Consider the following 22,503-nt stretch of genomic DNA (forward strand, 5'->3'; position numbering starts at 1 on the left):
TGGAACTGCTTTGTGGGAGATTTAAGTTTTCTGGCGGGCCCATCCATTCATTCATAAATGCGGGATATGCATTCAGATGTAGGCGGCGAACCTGGAGGTTTAATTTTTGTGAGTTGTTAAAATGCCTGGTTTGGCCAGTCTATTGAGAGAGCTGACAGAAGGGGAAAAAACTTAAAAAAAAAAAAAAAAACTCCACAAACTGATTAAATGGCTGCAAAAGAAAAATATACTACAAATGAAGGTTAAATCGGCATAAATTTCCTCTCACACACGGCTCCGCCCATATCATGTGACTGGGGCCTATAGGTGAGGCACGCAGGGCACGCCCCCGTCCTGGAGGGCGTGGCCCTGGGTCGAAAAACCCTGAGCAGGGGGCGTTCACTGTGAATGGTAGATGGTAGAGTAATGTAATTTGTAATTTTGAATACTTAAGTATGTTTAAAAGCAAGTACTTCACAGTACTTTAACTCAAGTAAAATTTTGACTGAGCAACTTTCATGCGTAGTTGAGTAATATTCGACAAGGACTATCTATACTTTGAGTCCAGTGTTGGGATTGAGTATTTTGCTCACCACTGCTGACACTTTACATTTTTCAAATTTTTGACTGTTTTTACTTCTACAGCTGTATAGAGCAATAATGGAATTAGTGGGCTAAAGTCACCTCGGCTTTCTTCCAAATAACGCACATTTCATTCATATTATAAATCCAGGCTCAGAGGGGGTCTTGCCCAGAGAGTTATTCAATGTAGAACCGCCACTGTATGTGTGTGTGTGTGAATGTCATGTGCTGCCATGTGAGAAGCAGCTCACATCAGCTCACTGAGACCCCTACGTCATCACCCCCCTCCCTAATTTTAGATCTGTGCTTCCAGTCCGGCAGTCAGCAGTGACAACACATGACATTAAGCCTGTGTTGTCCCACTGAACATTGGTCAGGCTGGTCCACCCCCCAATGAGCTCAACCTATAAGATTAAAGCTCTGCACGACAGGGGGATTGAATTGTCAAAACATAGTTGAAACAGTGCTTCACAGTGACAGACTGTCAAAAGTGGTGATTTCAAAGGACAGAAAATTGGTTGAAGAGGAAGAAGAACAAGGTGTTGTCTTTCAGGTAAATCTTCAGTGTATGCTTTTAACAGATATTTTCTGTCAAGGTTAAAGGAGCTATAAGCTACTTTGGTTCATGACCTTCCCCTACGTAGGTGGAAAACAATCACAGTAGATGTTTGACTATTGCTCACCTAAGCTGTTTGCCTTTCTCTCTGTGAAGGCATTAAAGAAACAGTGCTTGGGTGCATAGATCGCTGTTTATAAATGCACCTTATTTTAAAAAATAATATAGTACATTCATATGTGTTAGTGATATGAGAGCAACTAAGGGCAAAGCTGCATGTTCTCAAATTTTTCTATAGACAGAAGGTAGAGAGTTATTTACAGGCCATGCAGAGCAATCCATTTGCCCTGAGGCCTCATGTTACATTCCTGAGTGGACACAGTACCAGGAAAGAGTGGAAGGCTATTGTGGAACATAATGTTTGCACACAGTCTGATCAGATCACCCTGAAAGCATGCTCTCTCCTTAAAGAGTGATTTGTTTATAGAAGTGACAACGTGCCTCTGCTCTAAACTGATATGCAGCAGGGACACTGACTTGCCTCATGCTTTGATAGTTTTGTTTTTATCTGAACTTTGCCTTTACTGTTTTGCATGGTAAGTAATTTGTTGAATCCTTGTTTTTACATAAAGATGTTTAAGTTCATATAATTTACATGAGGTTTTGTTTGTAAACACTTGAAAAGCAACAGCATAGCTGTTGGGACGGCAGTGTCAGTTTGTTGGTGTATCCTCGATTTGGAATGTCTCAACAAGTATTAGAGTGATTTCCCTGAAATTCTGTACCAATATTCTTGGTTGTCAAAGGACAAATGCTGTTGATTTTATTGAGCTCGTGACTTTCAGTAGTGAAATATTTGGGATGGATTGTCATGAAATTCACTCCATATATTTAAGGTCCTGTGAGGATAAATTTGGTAAACCTCTGACTTTTTTTTCTAGTGCCAGCAGCCAACTTTTTCTTTTCAATTTCTTTTTCTAATATTTTCAGTCCATTTATTTGGCAGATAGGCACAAATTTTCTACAGACATTCATGTTCCCTAGAGAAGAAACTGTAATAACTTTCTTGAAATAACCTAAACCGAAATCTTTCATCTGGTGCCATCATCAAGTCAAAGCCATAAACCTCAGCTATACCTTCATCAGCGCTATTTAGGAAATGTTAGTATGCTAACACACTGGTACACATTATTCCTCTAAACACCAACATGCTACTATTGTTGTTGTGAGCATTTAGCTCAAAGTACAGCCTCCCAGAGCTGTTATCATGGCTGTAGACTCTTAGTGTTGTTTAATGTGTCTGTTTGTTTTCTGTTTGTTTTTTCCTAGGTTCTTGTTGAATCTGCTGCTCCAGCCTAAATCAATGCAGACTCAAGAGTAACATTGATTGTACTTTGATTGATTGCCGCTCAGGTCTAACATGGGTCGCTACCTCAGCACCAACATATGTTCAAGTTCTGTGAACAGGACGTTGAGATTGTACTTCAGAATTAGGTACCTTATGAGCCTTCTCAGAAAGCACCCTCGTCTGGCCAGAGCACCACTCTGCTTGGGCCATCACAGATATTCACTGCTGTCACCTCCTCAGCTTTCCAGATTCACAAGAAAAGCCACATATAAATATTTAAACCATGATGATACAGGTTCTACCTCTTATCACTTCCTCAGAGATTTTACCCAAGAAGTGAAACATCTCCAGGTTGTGCGTTTTTACTCATCTTCTAATAGAGATGTATTCAAAACTAATGCTCCCATTGGGATCTTTGAGACGACTCAGAACAGCTTTCACTGGAGTTCACTGGGAGGGCGTCTTGGCCAATCATTTAATCGACTGTCCAGACACATTAACATGTATTTCAAGAGAAAGGATGTTGTACCATTAGTGGAGCATGCCAGTTTTGTTGTCGCAACTCCAGAATATCCTGGCAGGTCACAGAGGCGTAGTCCAAGTCAGCGAGCAGCCAGAGAGCAAAATGTATCCGAGGGCAAAGACACACAGCAGGTCTATAAATGCAAAGACAAACAAGTGAGCTCAGGAACAAGTATTTCAGCTCAGGAAATGTCTGGACAGCAATTATTTCACATCAGCTCTTTGGCGACAAGATTTGGTGAAAGCTACAGTTACGTTGCTAATCACATTAACTCAGTTTTTTCCCGAGGCTTTGCAAAAGTTGAACTGCAGGACAATGTGCAAACCATTTCTTCTGTAAAAGGGACACACAGAAGGCAGAAGAGGAGAAAAATGCAAAGCACCTCCATTATAAACTCTAAAGAAGCTGAAATGTCCCATTCTGAACAGGCAACAGTGGAGTCTAACAATCTCTCCAGCAGCTGGGAAGATAGCTACCTCCACTTTGCAAGACACATCAATAAATATTTTGGTGCCAGGGTTACAGAGCAGTTTCCTGTGGAAACGAATAGCGCTTCCAAAAACTATTTTTCAAGACAATCTACCTCACAAAGTCAAGGTGCTACGTCACAGCTGAAGCAAGAAGAACCTATCCCTGAAACTGGAGGCCTTTTCCACAGCAGCCACATCGCAACTAACTTTGGAGAGAACTATTTCCAAATGGCCAGTCACATAAATCAGTATTTCAAGGGTAAAAGTGGACAGGAGGAGGACACTGATAGACATCTTCTAATAAACATGGACCCTGGATCTGCTGCTTCTGAGGGATTGAAGACTGTAACCTTTATGGACTGCCTTCGCCACCCCACAAGTGCCATCCCTGACTTGCTGGGTCCTTATCTAAAAATGGGCTCCTTGACCCAGACTAGTAAACCCAAACCTGCAGTGACTTCACCAGAGGCAATATTAAATAAAAAGGTGAGTTTAGGTTACATGTTCAGTGATGTTTGTTATCCAAAGCTGTATAGGACATCCCTCACATTTCATTTCCCTAATCTCATTCTCAATTGGATTTTAATTACCGCTTATGACCACATACAGGATGTAAAAAAAACCCCAAAAAGCCCAAAACGTACTAGTCTTGTAAGAGAAGCTAAAACATAAAATCAAAACAAACATTATGCCAATGTTTATAATTTCTGGTTGTATGTCCTCAGCTTGTCTTGAGTCGGAGGCAAGCAGAGGAAATCACACGTGGGTTGATTGGCAGTTTGGGGCTGGCTTCGTCTCCAGGGGCTCTGATTGCCTGTGTGGAGGCACTCAATGAACACCTTATCCGTTACCCCTCATGCAAAGCTTTAATGTGGCAGGTGTGTTGGAGGCCAAAGAATCCCATTTCTGAAACTTTTACAAACAGATTTTGCTCCAGTCAATTCTTAAAGATGTTTTTGTTTTCAGGAGAAAATCGCAGTCACGTTGTTGAGAAAGCGGCGAACCTTCAGAGACGACCAGGTGCTTCAGAGCGCCTTAAGAGAAATCTTGGCTCTAATTGGCTACGTGGATCCAGTCAAAGGTTGCGGCATTAGAGTGCTCTCAATTGATGGTGGTGGCACAAGGTAACTGTAAGAAAATAAAAGAAATGAACCAAAAAAAAAAGTACAAAAGTGTTATATTAAAATGTAAATGCATGAATGTGAACATAATGTGTCGAGACTGGGAACAAATGTACTAACACATCATGATGGGTGTATTCTTCTTCAGATTACTAACATTTTGTCTTTGCCTTTTCCAGAGGTGTGGTGCCTCTGCAGGTGTTAAAGCTACTGGAAGATGAGACAGGCAGAAAGATACACCAGCTGTTCGACTACATCTGTGGAGTGAGCACAGGTGACAAAGAACAACTAAAAACAATACAATGTCTTCTCAGCAGCATCTCGATGGTTTCCAGTCTATTATTTTGTGTTTCATTTTTCTGTCTGCATGTGTTTATTAAAGGTGCCGTTCTGGCCTTCATGCTGGGTCTGGCCCGGTTTTCTCTAGAGGAGTGTGCTGACATGTATCGGCGGTTTGGCTCCGAAGTATTTCGTCAGAACCCGCTGGTTGGCACCGTGAAGATGGGCTGGAGTCACTCCTACTATAACACAGAGACATGGGAGTCAATATTACGGTACAGATTCTAACAACACTAAACATGTGTTTAAGTGAAGATAATGAGAGAATTATACTTCAACTAAGACAACAATACAGTCTGCTCCGGCTGAATTATCTGCTTTATTCCTATTTAGAGAAAAGCTGGGAAATAGGGTGCTTATTAAAACAGCCAGAGATGAGCTGACTCCCAAGGTAAGAACACTGCAGTCACCATAGCAGTTAATTAAATGGTCAGAATGTTAAAAAAAATAAATAGTCGGTTTAATGCTGTTGTAGTGTGCCCCTTTGTGGTCTAACTGCAGTTAGCAGCAATTTTGGTTTTAACAATTAAAATTTGAGTTAGCAGAGGTTTAACAGAGGGTACTGTTGGTATCTCCTCAGGTTTCAGCAGTGAGTGCAGTGGTAAACTGGGGTACCAGTCCTAAGGCGTTCGTCTTCCGCAACTACAACCACAAACCGGGCTCTCTCAGCCGCTACGCTGGAGGCTCAGGCTACCAGATGTGGCAGGCAGTGAGAGCGTCATCAGCTGCCCCAGGATACTTCCAAGAGTTCCCCTTACAAAGTGATATTCACCAGGTAGGCACACCTGGCACAAGTGTTTTTATATTACACATATTGACAAAGCTGCCCAGTTATGTTATTTATATTCAAGCTTTAATGTGTGAAATCAAGAGGATGTCTTGTCTAAATGTCTAAGAAGAGTCCAAAACAAAACAAAAGGGTTCAGAAAACAGCCCCCTTAGGGGCTGGTCATGACAGTTACTCAACAGAAGACTTGTCCTGTTCACTCGATTTATTTCTGTGTCTCTTTGTAGGATGGAGGAATTATCCTGAACAACCCCTGTGCCTTGGCTGTCCACGAGAGCCGTCTGTTGTGGCCTAACCAGCCCTTCCAGTGCGTGCTGTCCCTTGGCACCGGTCGCTATGACAACGCTAAGAAGGGTCCCGCCACCTCCACCAGCCTCAGGGCCAAAATCAGTAATCTGATCAGCAGTGCCACAGACACTGAAGGGGTCCACACCCTTTTGGACGACCTGCTCGCCCCAGACGTCTACTTCCGCTTCAACCCCATGCTGAGTGCTTTGGTGTCCCTGGATGAGAGCCGACCAGGGGCCCTGGACCAGCTGCAGAGAGACACCCAGACCTATCTGGAGAGAAATCGACCCAAACTGGCCAGACTCTGTTTGGTGCTGGGGGCAGAACTCTCAGCTGTGAGCAGAACCAAAGACTGGATGAGTGAGAGGGCCTGGGAGATGAAACAGAGATGGGTGTGAGTGGGTATGAGGCAAGTCTACAAATAGATGCATATCTCATGCACAGATTCACACATATACAGGCTGTGGACAAAACAGCAGAGCTACATTAAAGAACAAGATCCCTTGTGTAAATTAATTTACCCAGTGCTACCTTCAGCCTCAGTTGTATTTTGTGTTCAGTGAATGCTAACTTGCTAAACTAAGATGGTAGGCATGGTAAACATTATACCAGTTCAACAGCTGGATGTTATCATTGACCTCAAAGCACCACTATGCCTAAGTACAGCCTCATAACCACTAGCATGGCATTTTTTCCACTCCCTGCAGTCCATGTACTGTACGCCAGATCAATACAATGTTGTCAACAGGTCTCACATACATATAGCATTTTGTTTGACCTCTTGACATAGACGCACAGAACAAATACACACATTCATGAAATAAGCACTCTCATGCACTTTGTTTAAAAAGCTTTGTGCAATTTGCCTATGTGACATAATGTGACATAATTCAGTTGATACTGTCTTTGAAAATGCACTCCTCAGTTTTGATAACTGTAAAATAAGCTATAAATCTTGCTACAAAATGTTTTCATATATTCATATTGTTCAATTTTGAAACTTTACGAGTCTACATCTAAAATAAATTAACATTTATGAACACCTGTTTCTTTGTCATTTAAAAAAATATGAGAAATTTTATATGTTTGTTTACTGAACATGTAAATTTTCTTCAACCCCATAAATAAAACACCTTGGTCTTAGCATTTGATTTATCAATGAGGGAGAAGCCACGCAGTCACTTGAACGTGATGGGTTAAATCCCCCCCATGTGTCTGGAAGCTGTGCCCTCCCTGTCCACAATAGACTGACTTTGTTCCAGACAGAAACAGCTTTGTGAGCGAGAGTGTGCGTTCGTGCCAGCCACAGTGAAGATACAAGGTCAGTAACCCACCCCCCATCTAACACATTGAAAATCCAACAGCACACAGGAACAAATTATAAAAAATATTTGATCTCTTGTGCAGGCTGTAGTTGATTGTTAGAAGGTCGCCTAATGACACATAAAGCCTAATCGACCAACTTGTCCGTAACATGTCGGGTCCGTTTCACTTTCTCTCTCCCATCACAGTGGAGATGACGTTATATTTATGTGTGGATTTCACAATGGATTTATTATAACAGGCTCTCAGGCCCTGTTTGCTAGGCGTGTGACCCAGGCTTGGGACAGCCATCCTGATGGGCCACATGAGCCACTGTTATCTCGTCAGTCACCTGCTTTGAGATAATGGAGTGACAAATATCATTGAAGGCATATGCTGCTGGAAAGGTGAAGCTCAGTTTGGAGGTGCTGCTGTGAATCTGCCCCGACACTGGATGAGACGAAAGTAGGAGTCTGGCTTTCACTGCGACGAGGAGAAAAGGAGGCCAAGGAGCAGAGAAAATAAAACTCAGCTCAAGGTAGGAACCCTAACATTCAACTGTATTTCATTTAGCCAAATTTGAATATCAGTTTTGAACAAAAAGTGCTCAGTATTACAGCATGTTAAGACACTTTTGCCAAGAGTCTTTTCCTGTGTGAAGGAGTTCTGTAGTCCTTGCAGCTGTTGTCCAAGACAGGCATCAATGGAAGTGAAGGTCTTAATGATGTCATAGTCTGAGTTGGGAAGTGGGACGGGTCTGCGACTGCATCAGCAGATTTGTATAAGAAAGAACACAATATTGTTAAGCACTCACACCTGCCACAACACGACTGGCTTGGGTTTGAACAGTTTATGTGTGGCGATGATGTAGTGACAAATGTAATGAGTATTTTACATTATATGAACTACCTATTTTACTATTTATAATATTAAGAAATTCAAAGTTTGCCATCGTATTGTGCATTTACACCACTAAATATCCATGGTTCTCTGTAACTTTAGCCACACCAGAAGCATACCTGTTGGGATGGTAATTTTAAATGTCTTACCATGAAACTGTGTAGAGACATTCAGGTTCTGCAGATGATGAATACCAAAGGTGATCCCCTGACTTTTTCTTTTAGCGCAACTATGAGGTTGACATTTGTGGTTTGAATGAAATGTCTTGACAGCTATCAGATGGATGCCATGAAACTCGGGCGAGATGTTCCCCTCAGGATCAATTGTAATAACTTTGTCCCTTAACATTTTATCCAACGTTACCACAAGATCAACATTTCAATTTTTACTACACTTTGGTTTATGATCAGTTGCTCTCAAAACTCATGGCACTCCCATCAGCCTCAGTTGTACTTTTAGCTGAGCACTAACTACTAAATGTTTATTACTAAATTTAGCCGACCATGTTAAATATTATACCTACCAAACATCAGTTAGACAGTAAGTTTAACATTGTTAGGCAGTAAGGTTTCGATTGCACATTGATGACTTAATGTAGCACAGAGTCCTGCTCAACTGGAGTTTCTCGTCAGCCTCTTCTTGTGGTCACCCTGATGCAATGACGTCAAAGTGCAGATGATAGGTGCTCAGAGTCTGAACGGGCAGCTTGTGTGGTTGGACGCTCCCTCCCACCATGCCATCTGCTCTTACCCGAGCCCTGGCCACACGTGCCAAAGGAGACCCGCGGGCATAGAGACCTTTTTGTCGTCACTGAGCTGGCTCTGTCCGCCTCTCTGCCCCTTCACTGTGCAATCTGGTGCATGGCACTGATCACGGCTCACTGCCAGGCCCGCTTCAGTCCAATGTATGGGGAGAAAAGCCCGTCCTGAGAGCCAAGAAGCTCAACACACCCCTTCTGCTTTTGTCTTCTGTGTGAGGCAAGTCAAGTTGTGTTTCAGACATTCAGAGTGGAGCAGGGCCAGAGGATTCTGAGTATTATCTACAGATTTATGAGAGTCTTAGCGGTTTACATCTCAAGTGCTCTGATACTCCTTGAAAATATGAATGAAAAGTTTGATTTGAAAGTTTAATTTGATGGAAGTAGCGAAGCCACCTCATTTTACCTTTACCCCCCCCACCCCCCACCAAGCTATTGTTTAGCCCAGTCTGCACTGGCCTGTATATCCAGCCCTGTGTGAATGCCTGAAAGCCTACACAGGTCAGGACTCTGTCGACAGCCGTGAGATGGCTTTTGTCTAACACAAATACAGCTTCTCCTGCATCCTTGGCACTGTGTCTAGAAGAGAAAATTGCTGCTTCCCCCTGTAGGATTTTCTCAGCTGAATGGTAATGACCTTTTCCTCCTCTGAGGAAATGCAAAATAATCTTTCACAAAAAAAAAAAAATCCACATTTTGTCAGAGCTATTGCAATGGAGTCATGTGGCTTGAGATTTGCCACATGTAAAATTCATATGAGAGAAACAAACATTGCTTTCATGCTCTGTTCCCCAGTTCTCTCTAGTCAACAATAAAGCCCACATTTTGATGTCATCAAAGCCAACAGGAATGCAAATTGTACAGAATATGGGTTGTTTTGTGTTTTCATTTGCCCCAACCCAGTGTACTAAACTGATTTCTCAGCTCACACTGGACCAGGTCAAAGCAAACATTATTCAGCCATGTGAAAGGAAAAATCAGCCTCAAGAAACATATGCCCTGCATATTGCAGTCAATATAATATGAAATGCCCTGTTATTCTTGGAACTTCATTTTGTTTATTGTGTAGACAAAGTTTGTGACTGTGTTTGATGGAGATGGATTGTTCAGAATTATGAGAGCCTGGTCAGAACAGTGAAGTGTTGTGGGTGAGGTGTAGGTGGTGTATGGTGCTCATTCATTATTCATGAGATGGGTGGGCAGAGTGTAAGTGGCAGTGACAGAAAGAAACTCTATTACTGAAGTGTATCAACTCCTCTAGGGTTCCTGACCTGATATTTGAAGGACTGAAGCATTAATTGATATTCTGCACAAACAAGAATAATTTCCTGTTGAAAAGTCATTGGAATTATCGATTATCGGAAGCCACAGAGATGGGGAGGAGAGAGCCCTGACGTGACTTTACAGGACAGAGGTTAGTGCTTTTTGTTTTCATCACAGTAACGTGACTCGTGCGTTCATTGCACATTTATAGCAGTAAAGATTTTGAAGAGAAACATCTAATGGAACACTGCACTGCTCTCATGTTTGAGATGTGTGAAAATTATGGTTAACCAGTAGGTTAGAGAATCTCTTCAGAATAGTGGAGATCTGAGTGGAAGGTAACTACACATCTATTCGTTCCTCTTGTACTGAAAATATTGAAATACAGTATGAGAGCAATTTCAATATATACTTCTACTCCACTACATTTCAGGGGGAATTAATTTACATTTCACTCCATTACATTTTTATAAAATAAATAAATAAAAATTGGATAGCATTTTAAAATGTAATGCACTGTCATTTATTAAATAAGTAATTCCAGGCCTTGGGGCCTGGAATTACTTGTCTGATGTTCCAAGTATCAGAACAGCTAGCAGTTTCAACAAAGACTCCTTTCCCCTCTTTTTCTCTTCATCTATTTTAAAAACAGCAGAACTGGTGACCAAAAGTATCGCTGGATTAAATGAACTGTAAAGATGGGGACACTGGCCGAACCAGCGCTGCTGCTACTTTTATCGCAGAGTGTTTGGGCTTTGGACATCCCTCTAGAAAGTGAGTCAGTACCTTCTGGTGTAAGTTTCCGTATGTATTGTTTAATCACATATGTTTCTAACAAACTAAGCTGATTTATTTCTCTGCCTGCAGTCAGACAACCCCCGACCATTATAAAGCAGTCAATGAAGGAGCATATTGTTGACCCTAAAGACACCATGGTCATTGAGTGTGAAGCCAAAGGAAACCCTCATCCCATGTAAGAGCTGATGCAGTCCACTGAACAGTCTTGTTGTAGCTGACATCATTACCTGCAAACTGCTTCACTGATTTTCCTGTGTTTGCTTCCCACTTCTTGCTCACTCATGAAGTTTCTCATGGAGACGTAATGGGAAGTATTTCAATGTGGCGCGTGACCCTCAGGCATCAATGCGCAGGCGCTCAGGGACGCTGGACATCTATGCCTGGAGCAATCCAGAACAGTATGAGGCAGAGTATCAGTGCATTGCCTCCAACGAGTATGGGTCTGCATACTCCAACAAGATCAGAGTACGACTTTACAGTAAGTTCAGTACTGGGACTGTTAGAAAATCAACTATTTGTTTGGCTCCACCGCAGGACAAAAGACTTTCAGTGACCTCAGTGTGGGCAATGACTCAGTCCACATGTCCATACATCAGGATTTCCTGAACTTAAGATCTCATTAAACAAAGGAGCAAGTGTTATACGCTGTCAAAATATTTTCTACATAACATAATGTAGGACTTTGAATTTGAAATATCAAATGTAAATAAAGTGACTTGTCACTGAGCGAGACCCACAGCTGCATCGACTGATCTTCAAAAATTGGACATAAATATATATTTTCATTAAAAGAAATCTCATTAGTTTCCTAAAACAGGTGGTTTTCAGCTATCCGCATATTTAATATTCACTGTCAACAAACAATGGAGTGGAGACACGTGTTCCTCTGTGTTTGCGCAGGAGCTCCTGTGTGGCCAAGGGAGATTCTAGAGCCTGTGGTGGTCAGCGCTGGCTTGCCTCTGGTCTTGTCCTGTGACCCTCCACCAGGCCCACCTAAACCTGAAACCTACTGGATGTCCAGCTGTAAGTGTCTCTCTAGAGTTGAAGTTTTTGATCACTGAAGTCTAGGGTTAAGCCTTAACAAGAGTTATATTAACCGCCTTTTAAACAGCTTTCATACATTCTAGCTGTTGTAATGTATCTGCTCTGACCTGAACACCATGTTTCATCTCAGGCTCATTTGCCAGACCTTTCAACTGGCCAATTCAGACGGCTTTTCCCACCATGCAGCCTGTGCGGCAGGACCGTAGGGTTTCCATGGGAGTCAACGGAGATCTGTACTTCTCTAATGTCCTCCTTAATGACTCTAACGCTGATTACTGCTGTAATGCTCGTTACCCATACAAGAACGTCATCCAGCAGAAAATGCCTGTGGTTGTTAAAGTGCTTACAAGTGAGTATGATTGTGTGTTCAAAAATAAATGTAACTGAAAACTCAATTGGCCATGTGTAAATGTAGCTTTAGATTCATACTATGCCATCATAAATCTGAAATATAGTATACTAGGGTTAGGGTTAAGGGGTTAGAATTAGGGGTTAGGGTTAGATTTGAGCGACTGATGCCCACCCTCCAAGGAGGATGGGAAAGTGCACGGTCCTTCACCCCAGCTCAGGCCGCCACCCTATGAGTGGCCATCGATTTAAAACATCAGCCAAATCTTAGCTTTAATTCTAACTTCTTTTAATTTAGTTTTTTGTTTTTGTTGGCATAATTGCCATTGGTCAAAAAATTAGCCCAAGTTAGCTATTTGTGTTGGTTTAACTCTTTCAGTTAAGTTCTTCCTTTAGCTTAATTTAGCTTTATTTGGCGTATTTGCCCTTATGTGTTCCTTAGATTTAAAAATTAGGGGTAGGTTAGGGTTAGGGTTTTAGGGTTAGGTGTCCCAACTAGGGTTAAATTTGGTTAGGTTGAGGGACAGATGCCCACCCTCTGAAGAGGACGTGTATTAGTATCATTATATGGACAACAGGTTACATTATGTATTATCACCTTGCACTTTTGCACATTAAACACACTGAAAACATTCAACCTTTTCTCCACTTAAATCTACTAATTGTGGTAAATGTGTGTTCTGCTTCAGCTGCCCACTGTTTTTCTGAGTTAATTAGCACTGTTGTCAGACAGGGTTTGTGATTGTTTCAGGTGTGTGTGACTGGTGTGTTGTGGTTTGTTTTTTGAGCAGCTCGAACAGTGGCTGAGGCTGCCCCCACCTGGCTGTCCCCCACAGGCTCATCCAGCTCTATATTGGTCCTGCAAGGAGAGGAGCTGCTCCTGGAGTGTATCGCTGCAGGAGTGTGAGTGTGAACACTACAGACCTGCTTTTTTCTAGCACTACAATGTCAATGCTATTGTTAACATTCTGCCACAAACAAGTTATGTGTGTGTATTTTGTTCAGTACGACTTTTCACTATGATTTCATGTAAGTCATCCTCTGTAAAGCCTTTTTTGTCATCGTCAAGGCCGACTCCTCATATTAGCTGGACCAAGGATGGTGAGAGCCTGGCGGTGACGCCACGCATGAAAGTAAAGAACTTCAACAAGATGATTCAAATCCCAAAGGCGTCTTTTGAAGATGCCGGTGAATATGTGTGCACGGCTACCAATAAGATCAGCTACATTGAGCACACAATAAACGTCAGGGTCAAAGGTGAGACACACCTTCAGAAAGATTCGGTATTTAAATTTGTTACTGCAAAATAACATTCAAAAGACCATTATAATTGTATTTAAAAGCGGCTCCATTCTGGCTGGAGAAGCCCACTGATTTGGTCTTGGCTCCTGAAGAAAATGGACGTTTGGTGTGTCGTTCTGATGGGGCTCCTCGTCCCACAGTCAGCTGGTTCATCAATGGGGAACCAATTGAAAGTAAGTTTTTGGAGATCATGCCCACAAGCTGTATTGTTCTGCATGCTGTTTATACCGCTGTACTTTTCCTTCCTTGTGTGTTTTTTCCAGGTGCTACACCACAGCCTAACAGACAGGTGTCAGGAGACACGCTGAGCTTCCGCAGTGTAACCGCTGAAAACAGTGCCGTCTACCAGTGCAATGCTTCAAATGAGTATGGGTACTTATTGGCCAATGCTTTTGTCGCTGTGCTACGTAAGTTACCACTCTCTCATTTGTGACATTTAGAGCGTACAAGAGTGCCGTTTTTCACAGTCATGACCAAGCCTGAGCTGTGGAGGATTTTGAAGGGTTCCCCAAGGGGATTACCTGGTTAAAGGGGAAAAAAAAATTAGATATATTTTTAAACATTCTCCAAGTTGTAGTCTGCACTCAAATACATTTTCAGTGTCACAGCGCCTTTTAAAGTTGCTTCGCTGTTGTACAAAAGTAAAACTTAAGAGAGACATTATGGAAATGTTGAAACTGCATTTTAAAGCCAGCTTGCTGAAGCATCAAACTTTAGAAGTTGATCTAAATTAATGCATTAGAGGTAGGAGTGTACTAATCCCCTGTTTAAAGCGGGTATTACCAATACTTAGTTAAAATCCAGAGATAATTATCACCTGACTCTGCAGTTTCCTCCAACTCAGCTTTATAGCATCTTTCAGTTAAGTCATCGCAGGTTTAAGGAAACTAATAAAATAAAAATCATCCCCTACTAATTGTTTCTCTCTTACAAAACAGAGGGGAGAGACTTTGTAATAAATTAATAGTAGAGTAGACAACACAGATTAATGGGAACACATCAAGAATTTAAATTTAAGAGTTCAAAAGAAAATTAATGAATCACTGATATCTTTTCCTCCAGATGCAACGCCACGTATTCTCGGGCCCAGGAATGAACTCACCAAGGTGATAGAGGGCAGTCATGCCTTCTTAGACTGCCGCTATTTTGGTTCTCCAGTGCCTGACTTGCGATGGTAAGAACAAGTTGTTTGACACTTCAAACTAAAGAAAGTGAGTCCAGACATCAGCTCACAGCGTGCGTGTCTGTGTATTTTTATGGATCTGCTCACACAGGTCCAAGTATGGACAGGGAAATCTTGAAGGAAATCGTTTTAAGACCCACAGTAACGGGACTCTGGAGATCAAACGTACACGGATAGAGGACCAGGGAACTTACTTGTGCGTAGTCAGCAACATTGCAGGCAGAGATGAGAATCAAGTCCGAATAGAGGTCAAAGGTGAGGGTCATATCGTTTCATACTAAAACTGAGTAAGCAATAAAATTTTACAAAAATATATTTCCATTCCTCTCAGAGCCCACATTAATTGTGACAAGACCACAAAGCATGAAAGTCATCCGTGGAAGCGATGTGAGATTTGAGTGTGGGGTAAAAGCAGATGTCTCTACTCCTGTCACAACCACCTGGATCAAAAACAAAAAGCCGGTCACTCTTGGTTGGAGGTAGGCCCTTTTCTAAACATAAAAAAGTATATATTATTTGTTTTAGTGTGAAAATATCTCACCTCTGTTAATCGTGTATGCAATCCTTAGACTCTCGATGGACGAATCAAACCTGATCATCACCAATGTAAACAGAGATGATGAGGGCAATTATACCTGTGTCATCAAGAGTGAACTGGACCAGAAATCTGCCTCAGCACGCCTAATGGTGATGGGTATGACACGTTTAAAACAAATGATATTTCATTCACCACATGGTGTGTTCAGCTTTTTAATTATTTGTGTATTTTTGAGAGTAGACCGGCCGGATCCTCCCACTAACTTGCAGTTGTCGGATCCGTATGAACGTAGTGTAAGACTCAGTTGGGTTCCTGGAGACAGCAACCACAGCCCCATTACAGGTAAGAGCTGTGAAGCTAAACAAACTCACAGAAATAAAAAAGTTTTGTGACTAATATTGTTTTTGGCATCACTCAACTCCTCATTTTGGGTTGTGCTTTTTAGAGAATCTATTTATCACTCTTTTACAGAGTACTTAGTGCAGTATGACGATGATGACTGGTTGCCAGGGAAGTGGAGAAACCTATCAACATACCCAGGGACCCTCAACTCTGTCATTCTGCATCTTACACCTTTCACCTACTATGAGTTCAGGGTCATCGCTATAAGCGAAATCGGATCAAGTCGCCCCAGTCGTCCATCTATGCGCTTCCAGACCAGCGGTGCACGTGGGTTTGATGCTCCTCAAACACCAACACGTACACTATATACTAATTTGAGTTAGATGAGAAGATTGATACCACTAGATCTTCTGATCTAGCTCTCGGCAAGAATGAGCTTATTTCCCAAAATCACAAACTATTCCTTCTGATCCAATGACATTACATTGGTTTTTCTGCACAGCCCCAGACGTCATCCCAAAAAACGTTAAGGGTGTGGGTACCTGGAGAAACAACATGGAGATCAGCTGGGAGGTAATAGGGACTGACCCAATCAAAAACTGTGTTACTTTCATATGTCTCTTGAATATTTTCTCTGTTTAATATTTCAGTTTCTACCACAATAAAAAGAAATGATGCTGGTTGCTGTGAACCGTTCTTTCAGCCGCTGACCTACAGAGAGTGGAACGGGCCCCACTTGAAGTATCTGGTGTGGTGGAGGAGGAGAGATTCCCGTGAGGAGTGGAAGAATGCCACCACAAAATGGCTGAAATATTACATCTATGATGCAGATACCTTCACTCCTTATGAGATCAAAGTCCAGGCTGTCAATGACTTTGGGCTGGGCCCAGAGTCTCCTGTTGTCATTGGTTACTCTGGAGAGGACCGTGAGTGCTTAAATGCATTGCATTATACTGTAGATTTCACGCAATACACTAGATTTAGTCTAGATTTAGATGATTACACTCACCTAAATCTACACGTTTTTTAAGCTGACTGTACTTAATATTTTTGAGTAATTTTAAATAAATTATATAAGCAGTTTCAGCACAAAAATTGTATTTGTTACTCTGATTTCCTTAGTAATTCTAACTAAACCCATGTTTAATTTACTTAAAATCTACCTGAGAAAGAGTGTGTAGCACATGTGCCTTACTTTAGTGCACAGGGTCTCCCTGTGACAGTAGAATAAAACAATTTAATTTAAAGCACAATAACAAATTATGTAACCACAATATAATGAATTTTAGTAAATTAAACATGGGTTTAGTTAGAATTACTAAAACTGCTTATATAATTTATTTGAAATTACTCAAAAATATTAAGTACAGCCAACTTAAAAAATATGTCTAGATTTAGATGAATGTATTGCATGCAACCACTGCAACCATGAATTACATAATGAATTTAAGTAAATTAAACATGGGTTTAGTTAGAATTACTAAGGAAATACAAAAATGTAACAAATACTCAGAATTTTTGTGCTGAAACTGCTTATATAATTTATTTGAAATTACTAGTACAGTCAACTTAAAAAATATGTCGAGATTTAGATGAATGTATTGAGTGCAACCACTTTCAATATTAAAATTGAGTAAATTCAACAAAACATTATTTTCAGTGCAGGGATGCTTTGTAGATTCCACGAGTTGAGTAGTTCCCCTTTAATATGTAATTTAATTGCTCTTCTGGTTTTTGTACTGTATTGTTGATTTCTGTCTCATTTTCCTATAGTGCATCTCACATGGATCCTATTAACGTGTATGTCTTCATATTTAGGTTAGGTCCTTGTGTTCACTGATGGTAAAGACAAAGTACCATGTCATCTCTGTTTTCCCAAAGGTCCCATAACTGCACCCCTGAACCTGAGGGTGTCCGACATCCAGAGCACTCAGGTGACTGTGCACTGGGACCTGGTGACACGGAACTCTATTATGGGAGAGCTGAAAGAATACAAGGTGTGTCTGTTGTGAAATCAATATGGAATCATGACCTTTAAATTTAACTTACATTTATGCTTATAGACAACAACAGAAACAGGACATACTGTACTTGGGGGAAGCTGCAGATACTAGAGTGACAATCAAAGGACTTCAGTGAATGAGTTTCACTTGGTGCAATGGTGTTGAAAGTTGTAATAACTGTTCAGTGTCTTGGTTTGTAGTGGCTGTAGCAGTAAGTTTACATTGGCCGGATTAAGTATTAAGGCACACATGGTAGACAGGTGCGAAGGAAAAGGTTGAGTTTTGTTTTAAACTACAACATTTCAATCAAGGGGCCTTCACCAGATTCATGCTGAGAACTATCTTTATCCACTGACTGTGCAAGAAACTTTTGTTGAACAAGCCTTGCCAAAAATAACACTTCAATACTTGATGGGACTGCAGCAAAATTAAAATGCTGGGTGTGATGCCTCTCATCTCTCAGGTTTACTACTGGAGAGACAGCAGCCAGCTGAGATGGCTGAGAATCAACAGAGCAATGAAGTCTAAAGCATTTCCAGACAACAGTCCGGAGCCATCTGGGGTCCTCACCGAGCTCATGCCCTACAGCAACTATAAAATGTACATAGTGGTGGCAAACAATCGATATGAAGGGCCACCCAGTAATAATATACACTTTTCAACGCCTGAAGGAGGTAAGAAATGTTGGTAATTTACCACATACAGATCTTTAGAGTATATCAGTGTCCTCTTCCCAGCAGAAGCAAATCGTAAAAAATGCTTATTTCCAAAGTTTGTTTATCATCTCCTGCTGTGGTTTTGTCTGTAGTACCATCTGCTCCCAGATCCTTCAGGATCCAACAGCGACATCTGGACAGTATATATGTCGACTGGGACCTGCCAGCAGAACCCAATGGTATCATCACTGGGTATTCCCTCAAGTACCAGACAGGTACACCAACCACACACCTGAAACACTCAAATACCTCTAGAGATTTTTCTGTCCCCACTGTCTCCAGTTTCAAAGTCTAATGCAGAGTTCTGCAGTTGTCCTTGGAGACAGAGCCAAGCTTTAATAACATATTTCACTAAAGCTGGCAAACTTTCTCATATGGCACTTTCGCCCACACCCCCGTAGCACATAATAGCGCACTTAAATATGCGCTCCAATACCGGAGTACCACTTAAGTATGTTCTCCAGAGGGTGATGAACACTGGTGTAGGCACTCTCTGAGCAGGTGAGGTCCTCAATAGCTCATTTGTGTGCACTCTAGCAGCATCAAGAGTTCTCACTAGCTCACTGAAGTTTCTTGCCACAGTGAACGCCACCAGAGGAGAGGAGCTGCGAGTCGAGGAGTTCCCTCCAAATGTAACAAGCTTCTCAGTCCGCCGATACGACCGCTACACTCGATACAGATTCTCCGTGGCGGCACGAACTAAGGTCGGGATAGGGGAATGGCACACGGAGGAGTCACCCCACTACACCACTGAAAGTAATTTAATACTTTTGACAATCCATCAACACATTCTGTGGTCTACCAAATAAACACTTTGAAGTGTTGACTGATGTTAACTTTGATTATTTGTGTATTTATTTGTGTGCGCTCTTACTTGTGTGTCTCAGTATATGCTCAGGACCAGGTGGACATCTCCACTCAGGGCTGGTTCATCGGGATCATGTGTGCTGTGGCTCTCATCGTGCTCATCCTTCTCATAGTCTGTTTCATCAAGAGGAGCCGAGGGGGGAAATACCCAGGTACAGCGGTGATTCCTGGCTGGGGCTGCAATAGATTGGTCAATTAATCAATTAATCGATTTATATAAAATTCATCTGCAACAATTTTAATAAGAGATCAATCATTTTTATGATTCCAAGTTCATTTTATGGCTCATCAGAAGTTAAAATGCACTGCTTGACCTTGTCTTACATGGTAGTAAGACTTTTTCAAATGTTGGTCAGACAAAACGAGGTTTGAAGACGTCACCTTGGGTTCTAGATCAAATGATTGATCAAGAAAATAAGAGGCCAATTAATCACCAGTATTACCACATTGTTTCTCCAATAACAAAGTAGCTTGTTTTAATTTCAGTACGGGAAAAAAAGGACATTTCATTGGAGCCGGTGGATGACAAAGATCAAGAGGGATCATTTGATTATCGGTAAGTGTTACAGCAGACATCTGGTGGAAAATAAACACGAGAAAGAAAAACACTCTCACAGCAAATATGACTGATTCTATCAAAAAGCATGATTTCACAGAATTTTGATTTTATTAGTTGTCTATCTACCGAACTGTTTTACAAAATTCTATTTGACTGTATTTCCAAATTGTGGTAAATGATGTAGTAGTAATGATATAATGGAATGGTAATAATACTCAACACTGAATAAGATATTACATTTCCCTTAACACAGTATAGTAGCCTTATATTTACATCCATGTGCTTTGAAGCTGTGCATTAGCATCTTCTCTGGTGAATTAAAGCTGCTCTGTGGAGTCATCTTACAAACAAAGGTCATGTTTATATTTAGTGTTACACACCATCATATAACATTTTGCAACCCAGATTTTTTTTTGAGATTTTAAACTGTGCACTGTTAATATTCATGTTTGCCTTTGCTGGAGAATTTGTCTTTGCACTTGTATGTCTGCATGTGCACAGTACAAACACAATGGGGATCCACTCGTAAAAACATTGCTCCATAGCGCTACTAATGGTCAAAAGCTCCACAGGGTACCTTTAATGTTGATAAAATTTTAGCATTATGCAGCACTGGTACAAATGACATCCAGTTACAGTATTTATGGCCTTTTTTATGATAACTCTTTGATCATACTTACATTTATTTCTTTTTTTTGTGTGTATTTACTCTACCCTTTTCTGTCTAAACCTCAAATCTCAACCGTTCCTTTTCGCACTGAACCACTCAAGGTCTCTTGAAAGGTATGCAAAGACTAAATGTTGACACATTGACACTACTGACATTTCAACTGTACAATCCTGAATAGATGCTACAGGCTTTTGGAGCATCTGTAAATAGCATTATTGGCAGATTGATGATTATGCTAGAAGTATACTGTGAATGTATGAACAATGAAATGCAATCCATCCTCTCAGACAAGCATCTTAAACTTTTCGTATTTTAGGATAGCACGTGTCTCCACTCTGCCCTACCCTCGGAGGTATGTACATGTATATTGTGAATGTGTCACTGCCAAGTAAAACCGATTGATAAGAAGTAATTAAATCATCACTGTACTTGTAAACCTCTCTACGTAGTTCACATTTTGAGCTTTCCTGTCTTGTAGCGCTGGTAAAATCAAGATTTCATGTTTATTTAATTATTTCGTAGAGAGGAGGAAAGAGGGCTTCAAAGAGGCCAGCCGTCTATGGAGGCAATGATAAAGCGATCAGACAGCGACGACAGCCTGGTGGACTATGGAGAAGGCGGAGAGATACCGTTCAACGAGGATGGCTCATTCATTGGCCAGTACACTGGAACCAGGAGAGATGTCAGGGACCTGGACTTTGGTGGAAGTCTTGAGCTTCATTCTCCAATGAACACCATCTACTCCCTGGCATAGAACTCAAAATTGAAACGTCTTTTCTGACTTCAACTCAACTCTGACTACAACTATTTGTCATGTAACTTTACCATGCTTGTAACCTCCACCTTGAATTAAGAGCCTGGAGGAACTTGTTGTGCTTGTGGCTTGTCTGCAGGAGGGAACAGCTGGAGAATGGAGCTGTTCAATGCTCTGTGTCCTTACAGCCAACACAGCTTTCGTGCATTTTAAGAAGAAAATGGTGGATAGTTGGGACGTTTTTAGAGAGGTACTTAATCATCTGATGCAAAGGAAGCTTTTACCTTTTGTTTTGTAAATAAAAAATACTGTGTGTTTATGCACATGCCAACGCATATGTTCAATTATGGAGGGACACTGGCTGCACATCAGAAGAGACAAAAGTGGATCAGTTTATCATGTTGATAAAAGCAGTTGCGAGGACCCACTTAACTACTGTTATTATAGCTTTCTTTCTTTTATCCTGCTAATCTAAATAATGAGATTTGTCTTACTTTTGTATGCTGATTGATTGAAATAAGGGTCATACTTTCACTATCAGGTGAGCTGCAGTGTAATTGCAGAATTTAGATTGCCTCCCCTTGTCTACGTGGACCTTTTGTGTATCAAAGTATTGCAGGTGAAAGACAATAAAATATTTCCAGAGACTGATAATTCATCTGCTGGACAGTTTGCCAATTATGGTGATGATGGGAGGCAAGAGGTCAAACTATTTGGGGAATCAGTGACAACCAACCATAAACCAGTCGTAAAATTTGTTGTTCATATTTCTCTATGAACTGGTCTCCCCTTTTCACTCACAGTGGAGGTGCTTTTATTAATCTTTCTGTAACACCTTTTGTTTTTTTGACTCCTAACATCAAATATCTGTTACCACAGTTATGCCTTAATGTAAATAAAGAAAAAATATTTATTTCTACCATATTTAATATGGTTCTGAATGTTGAATTTTTCTGTTCTGTTTCCTTATTTAGGGCGTAACGAGAAATGGTAAATGGCCTTTGAATATTAATCTTAAGGTTGGTTTAACAATTTACAAGGAAGGAAATATAACTGTTCTTAAATATAACACTTTCTTGCCAATGGTTCGTTGAGAAGACTGATACCACTCACATGTCTGTACACTAAGTATGAAACTACCACCAGCAGTCGGCTTAGCTTAGC

At 41.1% G+C, this 22,503-nt stretch overlaps 2 protein-coding genes across 4 annotated transcripts; both read left to right on the forward strand.

Annotated features, from left to right (window-relative positions):
• Positions 1–1,014: 1,014 nt before the first annotated feature.
• Positions 1,015–7,003, forward strand: LOC121198126 (calcium-independent phospholipase A2-gamma-like). The gene is made up of 9 exons (XM_041062017.1): positions 1,015–1,114; positions 2,447–3,944; positions 4,184–4,336; positions 4,425–4,582; positions 4,759–4,853; positions 4,962–5,133; positions 5,252–5,309; positions 5,499–5,693; positions 5,933–7,003. The coding sequence occupies exons 2-9, from the start codon at positions 2,538–2,540 to the stop codon at positions 6,389–6,391; spliced, it is 2,697 nt and encodes an 898-aa protein (XP_040917951.1). The 5' UTR covers positions 1,015–1,114; positions 2,447–2,537; the 3' UTR covers positions 6,392–7,003.
• A 662-nt stretch (positions 7,004–7,665) lies between these two features.
• On the forward strand, positions 7,666–22,263 carry nfascb (neurofascin homolog (chicken) b). Of its 3 annotated transcripts, XM_041062004.1 has the most exons (28): positions 7,668–7,833; positions 10,214–10,366; positions 10,868–10,989; positions 11,083–11,188; positions 11,301–11,491; positions 11,914–12,036; positions 12,188–12,406; positions 13,197–13,308; positions 13,475–13,662; positions 13,749–13,880; positions 13,971–14,114; positions 14,770–14,881; positions 14,982–15,145; positions 15,222–15,369; positions 15,460–15,584; positions 15,669–15,770; positions 15,900–16,097; positions 16,273–16,343; positions 16,474–16,696; positions 17,652–17,767; positions 18,237–18,447; positions 18,582–18,704; positions 19,072–19,245; positions 19,377–19,508; positions 19,843–19,912; positions 20,687–20,698; positions 20,902–20,937; positions 21,108–22,263. In XM_041062004.1, exons 3-28 carry the CDS (start codon positions 10,914–10,916, stop codon positions 21,337–21,339), a joined length of 3,540 nt encoding a protein of 1,179 aa, XP_040917938.1. In that variant the 5' UTR covers positions 7,668–7,833; positions 10,214–10,366; positions 10,868–10,913; the 3' UTR covers positions 21,340–22,263. The 3 variants fall into 3 exon arrangements, with proteins under 3 accessions (XP_040917921.1, XP_040917930.1, XP_040917938.1); XM_041061987.1 differs by having other exon boundaries at positions 7,666–7,833; positions 15,460–15,770; XM_041061996.1 differs by having other exon boundaries at positions 7,666–7,833; positions 10,871–10,989; positions 15,460–15,770.
• Positions 22,264–22,503: the final 240 nt, after the last annotated feature.

The sequence above is a fragment of the Toxotes jaculatrix genome, chromosome 2 (assembly GCF_017976425.1).
Source record: "Toxotes jaculatrix isolate fToxJac2 chromosome 2, fToxJac2.pri, whole genome shotgun sequence".
Classification (NCBI taxonomy): domain Eukaryota; kingdom Metazoa; phylum Chordata; class Actinopteri; family Toxotidae; genus Toxotes; species Toxotes jaculatrix.

Excerpts from the sequence above, each read along its gene's own strand:
- LOC121198126 (XM_041062017.1), top strand. The coding sequence starts at position 2,538 with ATGGGTCGCTACCTCAGCACCAACATATGTTCAAGTTCTGTGAACAGG. Across the intron at positions 4,583-4,758 it reads ATTGATGGTGGTGGCACAAG|AGGTGTGGTGCCTCTGCAGG; the intron begins GTAACTGTAAGA and ends TGCCTTTTCCAG. Across the intron at positions 5,310-5,498 it reads GAGATGAGCTGACTCCCAAG|GTTTCAGCAGTGAGTGCAGT; the intron begins GTAAGAACACTG and ends GTATCTCCTCAG.
- nfascb (XM_041061987.1), top strand. The coding sequence starts at position 10,914 with ATGGGGACACTGGCCGAACCAGCGCTGCTGCTACTTTTATCGCAGAGT. Across the intron at positions 12,037-12,187 it reads AACCTACTGGATGTCCAGCT|GCTCATTTGCCAGACCTTTC; the intron begins GTAAGTGTCTCT and ends GTTTCATCTCAG. Across the intron at positions 13,663-13,748 it reads AATAAACGTCAGGGTCAAAG|CGGCTCCATTCTGGCTGGAG; the intron begins GTGAGACACACC and ends TGTATTTAAAAG.